The 12,290-nt window shown below is 38.4% G+C and overlaps 1 protein-coding gene across 1 annotated transcript; it reads left to right on the forward strand.

The window, feature by feature from the left end:
• Nucleotides 1–3,624: 3,624 nt before the first annotated feature.
• LOC102778063 (alanine aminotransferase 2-like) lies at nt 3,625–10,519 on the forward strand. The gene is made up of 11 exons (XM_006803624.3): nt 3,625–3,732; nt 4,278–4,367; nt 4,451–4,559; nt 4,648–4,784; nt 5,792–6,035; nt 6,285–6,364; nt 6,970–7,106; nt 7,637–7,799; nt 8,367–8,522; nt 9,094–9,206; nt 10,429–10,519. Exons 1-11 carry the CDS (start codon nt 3,634–3,636, stop codon nt 10,517–10,519), a joined length of 1,419 nt encoding a protein of 472 aa, XP_006803687.2. The 5' UTR covers nt 3,625–3,633.
• Nucleotides 10,520–12,290: the final 1,771 nt, after the last annotated feature.

Genomic DNA, 12,290 nt, shown 5'->3' on the forward strand with positions numbered 1-12,290 from the left:
AGAAAGAGAAGCAAGAAGTCAGCTTATAGTGCCCTGTGGAGGAGGGTGGCCTAAACTAAGTGTAAACTTGAGATTGGTCAGATTCATGTGAAGTATCTAAAGAGGATAATTCAAATAACTGTCTGTATAACTAAAATAATTTTTTTTTTTAGAAAGATTTCAGTGTCATTCTGCAATAGTAACATCTGCTTTGCAACAGTTCCAACAGTAAAGAATTTAGCCAAAAACAACATAGGCTATATTGAAGTTTTGACATGATGCTCCTGATTCTCAGTAGTGAGCGTCTTCTTCTTCTTCTTCTTCTTCTTCTTTCAGCTGCTCCCTTTTTGTGTGCCACAGTAAATCATTGATGTCCATCTCATTCTGTCCTGGTCTCATTCACACGCAAAACCTTCCTTTTCTCCATCATATCCGCTTTACAAATCAGAGCACTTCATTTAGAAGTTAGAGTGTTAGCCAGCACTCTGTCAGCTAACAGCACTAGAGTCAGTCATTATTAACCTGGGCCACAAACAAAGTGGTACAGAAATTTCATTCTTTATGATCTTCATGATACAACCCACACCATTTATCTGGGCTTTGGTTTGGCACCAGGAGTAAATTGGCTTGTGGCCTCCTGTGGCTGGGTTATGCATGCCTCTATTTAAAGAAATCCCCTAAAGTTAATGTTTTTAATGCAATGTTTTTAGACTGAAAAAAATATGTCTTAGACTTTGTATAAAAAATTTGAATAAAGCATAGGTGGATGATATCCAACAACAAATAAAACTGATTTTTTGGTTTTCCAGTTAATGTGAACAAAGCTAAGAGTGACGCCTTTAGATGAATTATAACTGTCTAGGTCTTATCGATGATTCATATGTGTTGTGGAAATCTGAAATAAATTGAGGTGCACGGAAACATGTTGTCTCTATGTGCTTTATTTATCTTGAAAAGGAATGTAATTGCTGAATGTTTAAACACACACATGAACACGTGGTATATCTGAAAGATTACTTGGACAGAATGGAGCTTAATTAACCTTGTGTTGTGGATGGATCTCAGATGTTGTCTTGACTGAAGTCTGGTCCATTTTCAGCGTCTGTTTTACTATATGATTGCATTTGTCTCTGCCTATCAGGGATTCTCACATTAACTTTTACTGAAAAAAGTTTATTTTCTCATCCTTCTAACACTCATCCTCCATCTTTGCTCTTCTAATGTGTTTACCTTATCTTAACCAAAGCTCGGTAGGTAGGCAACAATTAGCACACCATTAATGTCATGTTTTGTGTGCAAGCAGGATATTGGATTCAAATGCAGGACTCGCAGGACACAGAGGGATGAACTAAAGGAGGCAGCTTTTATTTCGCTGTAAATAACTTACTACAAATACAAAAAGAAAACTTGAAACTAAAAAACTCAAACTAAAACACTACAAAATAAACCAGGAACTGACAACTAGGAATTAAGTGGGAATGCGGAGGGAAGAAACACAGTATAGTGAAGGTACAACATAACAGCTAACAGGAAGGAACACGGGACTTAAATACACAAGCAGGACAACGAGAGGATGGAAACAGGTGGTAAGATAGCTGGGATGAATCAGACCTAATGAGACAAGGGGAAGCAAAACCAGACACACTGAGCACTAGGGATGGGTATCGTTTAGGTTTTATCCAATACCAGTACCAAACCGGTACTTTTGAAACGGTGCCGGTGCTTAAACGTTGCTCGAACCGGTGCTTAAAGAATGGAGAACACACACTTTGTCCAAAAACCTCTCATGTTCAGCTGTTTTTTGTAAAAAGATAACAATGTTAGCCTTTTCTGCAGCTATAGGGCATATATGGTATCACTCTTGGCTGGAAGCAGTGCTTAATCAATGGAAAAAACACAAACTTTGTCCAAAAACCTCTCATGTTTAGCTGTTTTCCATTTTTTCTTTGGTCATTTTAGCCTTTTTGGCCAGGGTGAAGGGAGTATCTGCCATCAAACAAGAAGACAGACGCATGTAACTACGACGGTGTTTGCTAGTTCACCTTACATGCATTAATTTAATAACGTGGTTAGCCTACTCAACATAAATTACACACGAACAACATTAAGCTACTCAGGCAGAGAAGAACGGCTGCTGCTGCCATCATCATCCGTCATCATTTCTGCTACACTGGCAGGGCTAGGGGCCAGGACTCTACTCTTCGGGTTTTTGGGGGATGTTGCTAACTCCGGGTCCGATAACAGGCACCACACCCGCAGTAGATGTGCTCGGTGTGAGGTCTCGCAACAAGCTATCAAATACGGTGCATTTCTTGGCTTTTAACAAAATTCTATGCGTCGCCAGGTGTTTCATCAGATTCGAGGAGTTACCTCCTTTGCACAGTATCACCTTAAAGCACTTGTTGCAGGCTGCTGAGTTTGCATCTTTTGCTCTGGAGTACAGCCAGACTTTTGACCGCTTCGCCTTGGGCATTTTTAATCTGTAGCTCTGCTCTAAAAGAACGTATGTACCTGGGCCCGCCTACTACGCTTGCAATGGTAAAATGATTGGCTAGAATCCAAAGTGTATGACATTTCAGGAAAAAAAAAGCACCGAAATGTGCGCTGCTTTTCGGTCTGGTTACTACCATTTATGTCAGAACCGGTGCCATACTGAGCACAGGACAGGGACTATCAAAATAAAACATGACAATTACATGCCAGCTAACCAATCGTCTGTAGCCTACAAAAACTGATGCGGTTGAGTTTTACTATTAGAATTTAACATTTCTGTATAGTACATGCTATTCTCCTGCAGCTCATTGCAATTGGAAGACAGATTGAAACTGCAAAGTTAACATAATTCATAGAGCGACAATAGATATAATTACAGGAAATACTCCCAGATTAAAATATATTCAGTTTTTTAAAAAGTCATGACAATATCTGCTTGTACTAACTCTTTAAAAAGTTATTACACCAAGGAATAATAAAAGATTTTATTTTGCTGTATATGATTATACTTCTGAACTTAAGGCCCATTATGTCAGTCAGTAACAAGCAGTTAGTTTTATATTTAAACTCCAGACTGTGCTGCTTGTCACAAGGTTAAAACATTTCTTTTGTTTTTAAAGTAGGAAAAGTCTTAAATGAACAAGTTCAAGTACTAAGAATAGTAGACTTCTCTGGTAAACATTTAAAAGCGAACAAAATGAACAGACTGCAGAAAAACTACAAAGGATTCGATTCAAACATATGCTGATATCCAAGAATGTAAAATTCATTTTTAAGATTTATTTATACAAAAAGTGTCACAGTTGAAAAAGTCATATGGACAGTTTCAGATATTAAAGGCAGTTTAACAATTAAGGCACAAAAACTTCAGATATAATCAGATAACACTATAGCATTACCACTGGCAAACTGTGATTAGCCTGGAGTTTACCAGTCAGCAGCAACTTTGAAGGAAAGAGTATATTTCTTCCGTATTAGTTTCTCCTCATTTGCTCCTTTCTAAATCTGAATTTAAAAGGTGCTGAATAATCTAGCACCGTCTTCTCTTAAAGAGCAGACTCATCAGGAGGCGGGTATTCTAATTACAAAGTACCCGCCTCCTGAGTGTATTTCCAGGCCTCTCACTGGACCTTGATCAGTTAGACAGTCGAATCAGGAGAGATGAGCACTGTGCAGGACGTGAATCCCAGGGTGCGTGGGATCCGAGCCCCAGTGAACCTGCAGGGTCTAGCAGCATGCATCTCAGAGCAGATTGCACAGGTGAGTGAGCTGTAAAGAAGTTGAGAGACAGTATAAATTACAAGTCATGTGTAGCAGTTTAATAGTAAATTAAACTGCTAGTCATTCAATTTGGTCAACCACACATCTGCAGCTTATCCTCTTTTGTCAAAGGATTATATCCACCTGTGGTATGTATGTATATATATATATATATATATATATAGTAACTTGATAGTTACTACAAATGAAAAGTCTGAAAACCAAATAAATATTAAGGCCACAGATCAGACTATTTTTTCCCTTGTGCTCTCTTATTCTTCTACTTATTCAAAAAACTGAAAGGCCAGCATTTCCTTGACCTCCACGTCAAGGACGAGTGTACATTTTTAAACACAAGTATAAGCTATGGTTATGTCATATATGGTTAATATTTAATTTATTCTCTATCTCGCAGCATCTCAAGTTAGCCAAGGGAAAACCAAATGTCAAAGGGTTAAAGAGAGAAGTAAATGATTGGCATAGATAGAATTTAGCTGTCAATTTAAAAACTGTCAATATTGATAAACACTGATGTATTTTTCCAGGGTGTAAAAAAACCCTTCAAGAGTGTGATTGATGTCAGCTCAGGTGATCCACACAAGGCAGGAATGCCACCTATCTCATTTATTCGCCAGGTTGGTGTTTTATGTATCATCTGTGAATTTTACCTGCACTTCTCTGTCAACCTGAGCACATCACTTTCTGATTGCTTTCTTAGGTTATGGCAGTGTGTCTGTACCCTGAGCTCCTCAAAGAAAAAAGCCTTCCTCTGGATGTCAGGCAGAGGGCACAGAAGCTTCTGGACATGTGTTCTGGAGGGAGTGTGGGTGAGAAAAAACAATTAAATCTGCAAGCAATGCACAAAGTGAGTATAAATGCTTCTGCTGGCCAGTCTAATCACTTTGCCTGTGACAGGTTCATACTCCACAACCTCCAGTGGTTTACCACAAGTCCAGAAAAGCATATCTGAATTTATCACAAGGCGAGATGGTGGCGTGCCTTCTCATCCAGAAGACATCATGTTAACTACTGGCTTACAGAAGAGTTTGTCGGTGTGACACTTTATATTGAACATTTTAATGAAGGTTTCTTTTTGTTTGCTTTTTTAAATAAAGCTATATCTTTCTGCTTTGTATAATTTATTAGTTACTTAAGAAATGCTTAAAAATTGACCAATTCTTGGAAAGGTGTTCCACCAGATGTAATCTGTGAGCGATGTGGTGTGTTTCTTAGCAAATCATTCTTATTCTCTGGACTCTGACAGACACTTTAATCCTGATTGTGAGATGCAGGCCAACCATTCCTTTAACTTGTAACCACCAGAAATGTAACCACTTGGCAAAGCCAAGAAAAAGGAAAAGTAAAATGCAGTAAAAGTTAACGTACTTCTGCAACTTCTTCACTTAAGAAGTTGCAGAAGCGAACAAGTGCAGACTCTGAAATGTACTCAGAGTAAGAAAGTAAAAGGTAGCTCCTTGAAGGACAATTCTACCATCTATTTTTATACAAAAGGTAACCGAACCTGCTGGTATCTTAATATAAAAATATTATTAATATCAGCACACGAGAATACAAATGTACTTAGCTTGAATCTGTTATCTAGGATACAAGCAGTGAATGAAAATTAAAAAACAGCTATTTAGACTGATTTCTATTTCCTAGACTAACAGTGTCTTTATCATAGTATATAATTGGCATAAAGGAGGACTTGAGTGAATGAGTCTAAGCTGTAATCAACTCTCTTCAGCTTAAATTAAAATTAATCTCTGCTATGCTTGATGTAACCGAACACTGACCATGAGCACCACCGCCACTGTGTATCAGTCCCACACCATTCCTTACTGTGAATTCACCACTTTGCTGCAACCACATCTTTTGATCATGCACAAAACTACCCACTATTTTCATCTATTATTATTATTATTATTATTATTATTATTATTATTATTATTATTATTATTATTATTATTATTATTATTATTATTATTATTATTATTATTATTATTATTAATATTATTATTATTGTTATAACAAAAACAACATATTTTTTGCACTAAAGGTGTTTTTGAACCTGCTTACCAGCGGAGAGGGCAAAACTCAGACAGGTGTGCTGACCCCCATGCCCTGTCCACATACTCTGCCCATGCTGCTGGACATGACTGGGCTGGCACTGGTTCCATACCGTCTTTTTGAAGAACAAGGCTGGGCTGTAAACCTGGATGAGCTGCATAGAGCTTTAGAGGCTGGAAGAGTCCACTGTGAGCCCAAAGCCATATACATCAGCAACCCAGGAAATCCTACAGGTGAGCAGCCCATTGTTGGTACATCCTGCACAGCTTTTGATTTATTCTATATTCATGTATACATTAAGAGAATCCTCGTCCTCTTTTTAAAACTATATTATGCTAAGAAGTCAACTGTCTTAAAGCCTAAGAGTTAAATAAAAACTAAAATGTGAGTCTCTTTCTAGCTGTTTGCACTGCACCTGTGGATTTGTGGTCTACAGCTACTTCATAGAAGCTCATTCAATAATGTGACTTTCCCCCTGCTAGGTTACGTGCAAGACAGAGAAACTATTGAGAAGGTGATTCACTTTGCTGCTACCAACGGCCTCATCATACTGGCTGAAGAGGTGACCACAAGCAAAACGTTTACTCTCCCCTCAAAGAGAAAGAGTACATCATCAGTCTGGCTGTTTTTGTCTGCCTGTTTGTTAGCAGTCTAACCTCCACAGTTTTCAAAATATCATGTACAAAGTTTGTGTGATGGTAGCTACCAGTAACAGCTCGAGCTGACTTAATGTTTGTGAAAATCAAGTGAAAACCAAATATAAAAATCTGTAAAAAAAAAACCTTATATTACCCACAATTTTTTATAGATTGTCTTCAAACTTTCATTGTTAGCATCCAAGGTTGACTTCAAGAAACCATGTTAAGTAATATGTCATATTAAAAAGGGCCTGGAGAGAGTTATACAACAGTTTTTATTACCACAATGATGCTATAATGTTTCAGAAAATCATACACAATAAAATACACAATTTCAGTATGTAATCCTTCAAGATCATAGTTCCAAGGTCAGAAAGCAGTGGGCTGTTATAAAAGCAGCTAGAGGTCAGCATGTAGTAATAAAAATATCATAAAACCTCATTGTTTTAGTTTAGCCCTTGCCCTTTGGAGGAGTTGTGCAGGTTTTCACTTTTCACTTTTTCTTTTGATGTTCACTTGTACTGTCTAGGTGCACCAGGATAGTGTGTATGGCCAGGACAAAGAATTTATTTCCTACAAGAAAGTGCTGTCTGAGATGGGTACAACTTATGCTGAGAAAATGGAGCTGGTGTCTTTCCAATCAATTTCCACAGCCCACATAGGAGAGTGAGTGTCATTCTATGATCAATGTCTAACCTCAACATGTGTTAGTCACTGTCCCTATTATCCCGATGTCCTTATTAGTTAGCTCTATTTCGCAGATATCTATGTACCTGTACAGTTTATGGACTTTCTAACCAAGCTTGCTACTGTTAGCTGATAAATGAACACTCATGTCTAAATATGATCACTTTTGCCTTCAAATATAATAACTCTAAAATTGACTTTTTCTTAAAGCTTCAGAGCATAAAAGTGGGTGGCATCTCGATAGGGTCCATTTTTAATATACAGATTGACTGCTGATGGAAATATAAGAACACCCTACAAAGTTGATTCTGTCACTCATCCTAGTCAGTCACTGGTTTGAGTGACTGAAGGAGTCACTGGAATGAGTTCGAGAAGCGTTTTCTCTGCCTCTGAAAATACAATGTCCAGATCAATACAATTAACCTTTTGGAATTTCCTTTCCTGAATGATAGAGCATTCATCAGTGTTAATCAATGCTGTTTATTAAACTCTGCATTTGCTTTGTTTAGGGGTGGTCTGAGAGGAGGGTATATGGAGGTAATCAACATTGACCCAGCAGTGAAAAAGTACTTAACTGTTGCTTCCAGTGCTTCAGTGTTACCACAGCTGGCACTGGAACTTAGTATTAACCCACCTAGACCTGAAGATTCTTCCTATAACTCATACACACAGGTAAGGGGACTGTCCTATGGTAACGTCTCTATTTAATCAAAAAGGATCTCTGGTAAATGCGTTGTATTAAAGTGTAATCATGGAGACAAAACAGTTATGCTGTAGGAAAAATGCAATAAGGAGCTTAACATTCACAAAACTAAAGGAAACTGCAGAGAAATTAGATTTGCTGTTGGTTTATCATCATAAGCCACAGCATCCACATTACATGTTGTCACGGTACATTTAGCAGATGCTTTATAAGGTACACCGACTCAGCTATTAATGCAAATATCTAATCAGCCAATCACATAGCAGCAACTCAATGCATGTAGGCATGTAAACATCCCAATAACACTTGAACTATTAAACTGGCAGGGTGATTGTTACTTTCCCTGATATACTCTGTTAGGTGAATCCAAAGTCTTGTGAATATTTACAGCATTGGTGCAGCGTCAGCATGACCCAGTGAGCCATAGCATCCAAGAGGATATGAGATACAATATGTTGAATAAAACTGCAGTTGAGTAAATGAGTGTTTTTCAAGGAGCTCCCCAGCTTACAGTAATTTTTATTTTATTCTTAAAGGAGATTCATCATATTGAGGATACTCTTTCCCAGAATGCTAAACGGGCGTGTGAGTTTCTGAATAGAGTAGAAGGGATGAGCTGTCAGCCATCAATGGCAGGACTCTTTCTTTATCCCCGGGTACACTTGCCACCTCACATGGTAGAGGAGGCTAAGGTGAGATTTCAAAGATAAAAATATGGATGTTATTCTGATTGTGTGCCTGTTTTTTTAAATTCGATTTCAGGGAACTTTACATTCCTACTTTTTTAAATTTCAGGGGTAAAATTTCATCCAGAATGTTTTTACAGCTTTGCTTTTAAGATTAAAATAATGTAAAAATAAAAACCCACTGTAGTTTATATTAACTTATAAACTGCCCCACATCACATTAGACTTCCCAGTTTGGGAACGTAAATGCACGCTGAAGAAAAAAATCTCTCTTCACTTGGATCTCACCCAAGTCACTTCTTCTGTCACTTGGGTGAATGAAAGAATCAATTTAGCGGGAGAAGCATTTTTTCGTCTCCCACAACTTGGATGAGCGAGATTTATAATCTTACCAAAAGTAAGGATTTCAGTCAGGAAAAGTTAGGATTTTTCAAGTGTTCCCTTCATTTTTTGAGCAGTATATATGAGTAAAAAAAATTAATAGTTAACATTAAAAATCCAGCATTTAATTGCTTGCATTTGTATGTAACAGTGAAATTCATAAATTGATACAATGTTTCACTGTCTTTAATTTCAGAGGTTGGGAGTGAAGGCGGATGTGCTTTACTGTCAGAGGTTGCTGAGAGAAGAGGGTATTTGTGTGGGGCCAGGTTGTGAGAATGGACAAGAAGATAAAAACTATCACATCAGGTAAAATTGTATTTTATGTTTCTAGTCAGATCTTTAATTAGCCCTTAGTCCCCTAAATGTGTGATTTTGTGAAATTGTGAAAAAAGGTAGAGAATGATTTGTAGACAAAATAAACAGTTTGCTGATGCTGTTGTGCTGACCATTATCTCATTAACATTTTTACTTGGGTCTTTTTTAATAATAATAATAATGGATTGCATTTATATAGTGCTTTTGGGGGCCCTCAAAGTGCTTTACAATTCCACTATTCATTCACTCTCACATTCACACACTGGTGGAGGCAAGCTACAGTTGTAGCCACAGCTGCCCTGGGGCAGACTGACAGAAGCGAGGCTGCCATATCGCGCCATCGGCCCCTCTGGCCATCACCAGTAGGCGGCAGGTGAAGTGTCTTGCCCAAGGACACAACGACCGAGACTGTCCGAGCCGGGGCTCGAACCAGCAACCTTCCGATTACAAGACGAACACCCAACTCTTGAGCCACGATCGCCCGATTTTGATTGCTAATTGCTTAATTTTATTGGAATTGCATTCTCATTCCTACCGCATTATTTAAAGAGCTTTTTCAAAGACTTAAATAGCAAACTGTATGTAAAAGATTAAGTTAACCCATGAACTGTCACTCTTTGGTTTCTGAAGCCTCAATGTTAACATTCAAGTCCCTAACTGTGTTGTTTTTTTTTTAAAGCCAGAAGTGGCCATATTACAGAGTTGTCAGCTATTGCTAGCCTGGTTGGTTAGCAGCACGGAAACAACACAAAGACATAGATATCTACTAACAGATACTAAAATAAACCAGTTTCACAGATCTTTCTGTGAAGCCACGCTTACTGGCTAACACTTTAGTACAGATTAAAGCATTATATGAATGTGTGTGAATAGGGAAACATGTCTTGTAATAAAGTGCTTTGAGTGCTCAGTTAGAGCAAGTGCAAGAAATGCTATTTAAGTACTAGTTAATCAGATACTAATAACTAGGTTCTAATAATTAGCACACAATCTGGATCCTTTATTTGTAACTTTATGAAATGTAGGGCTCTATTTAGTTTCATTGTATATATTTAAAATCGGTAAAATCGAGCAAATGCAGGCACTATTCCAAAGGTCAAATGCTTGGTGATCTAAACACATTAAAATGTAAGTAGTTTTCATGTGACTGTTCTTTTTCAAGGTAGTATATGTTAATGTTGTGTTGGTGTGTTTCTTTTTCCTTCTCTCTCAGGCTGTGTATTTTGACTCCTCCTTCCACTCTGGAGGAGATCTTGGCACGCCTTCGTTCTTTCCACCATCACCTGCTGGAAAAACTTGCCTGATAAAAATGTCAACAACAGAATGAGGGAAACACCTTTTAATAATAATGCTGTTGCTTCTTTTGCAGCACAATGTAACCAATAATGTAGTTACATAATTTTATTTGAAGAGTTTCAGTCAGGTTTCAGAGTTCATCACAGCACAGAAACAGCTTTAGTGAAGGTTACAAATGATCTTCTTATGGCCTCTGACAGTGGACTCATCTCTGTGCTTGTCCTTCTTGACCTTAGTGCAGCATTCGATACTGTTGACCATAATATCCTGTTAGAGCGATTAGAACATGCTGTAGGTATTACAGGTATTGCACTGCAGTGGTTTGTATCATATCTATCTAATAGACTCCAATTTGTGCATGTAAATGGAGAGTCCTCTTCACACACTGAGGTTAATTATGGAGTTCCACAGGGTTCAGTGCTAGGACCAATTCTGTTTACATTATACATGCTTCCCCTAGGCAGCATCATTAGAAGACATAGCATACATTTTCACTGCTATGCAGATGACACCCAGCTCTATCTGTCCATAAAGCCAGATAACACACACCAATTAGTTAAACTGCAGGAATGTCTTAAAGACATAAAGACTTGGATGGCCACTAACTTTCTGCTTCTTAACTCAGATAAAACTGAGGTCATTGTACTCGGCGCTGAAAAGCTTAGAAATATGGTATCTAACCAGATTCTTACTCTGGATGGCATTACCTTGGCCTCCAGTAACACTGTGAGGAACCTTGGAGTCATTTTTGACCAGGATATGTCCTTCAACGCACATATTAAACAAATATGTAAGACTGCGTTCTTCCATTTGCGCAACATCTCTAAAATTAGAAATATCCTGTCTCAGAGTGATGCTGAAAAACTAGTTCATGCATTTATTACTTCCAGGCTGGACTACTGCAATTCATTATTATCAGGATGTCCAAAAAACTCACTGAAAAGCCTTCAGTTAATCCAAAATGCTGCAGCAAGAGTACTGACAGGGACTAGAAAGAGAGAGCATATTTCTCCTGTTTTGGCTTCCCTTCATTGGCTTCCTGTTAAATCCAGAATTGAATTCAAAATCCTGCTCCTCACATACAAGGTCTTAAATAATCAGGCCCCATCTTATCTTAATGACCTTGTAGTACCATATCACCCTATTAGAGCACTTCGCTCCCACTCTGCAGGCCTACTTGTTGTTCCTAGAGTATTTAAAAGTAGAATGGGAGGGAGAGCCTTCAGTTTTCAGGCCCCTCTTCTGTGGAACCAGCTTCCAGTTTGGATTCGGGAGACAGACACTATCTCTACTTTTAAGATTAGGCTTAAAACTTTCCTTTTTGCTAAAGCATATAGTTAGGGCTGGACCAGGTGACCCTGAATCCTCCCTTAGTTATGCTGCAATAGATGTAGGCTGCCGGGGGATTACACTATTTAACACTATTAACACTATTTTGCCAACTGTCTGGCACACTTTCACATGTGAAAACTGTTTTAGATAATTAGTCCACTTTGCAATCAGCCTAAGCACTATAAACAGGCCACAGGTAAGCTGTCTATGTGGAGTACAATGGAAGGAGCAGTAAGAGTGAGAAGAGTGAGAATCAGAGGAGGCCGAGGGAGAGGACGTGGAGGTGAAGAAGTTGGAGGAAGAGGACGTGGAGGTGAAGAAGTTGGAGGAAGAGGACGTGGAGGTGAAGAAGCAAGAGGGTTAGAGGAAGTTAGAGGAAGAGGACAAAGAGGAGCAAGAAGAGGACGAGGAGGGGAAAGAGGAAGGGTAAGAAGAGTAAGAAACAGA

The sequence above is a fragment of the Neolamprologus brichardi genome, chromosome 17 (genome assembly GCF_056152115.1).
Source record: "Neolamprologus brichardi isolate AB-2024 chromosome 17, ASM5615211v1, whole genome shotgun sequence".
NCBI classification, from domain to species: domain Eukaryota; kingdom Metazoa; phylum Chordata; class Actinopteri; order Cichliformes; family Cichlidae; genus Neolamprologus; species Neolamprologus brichardi.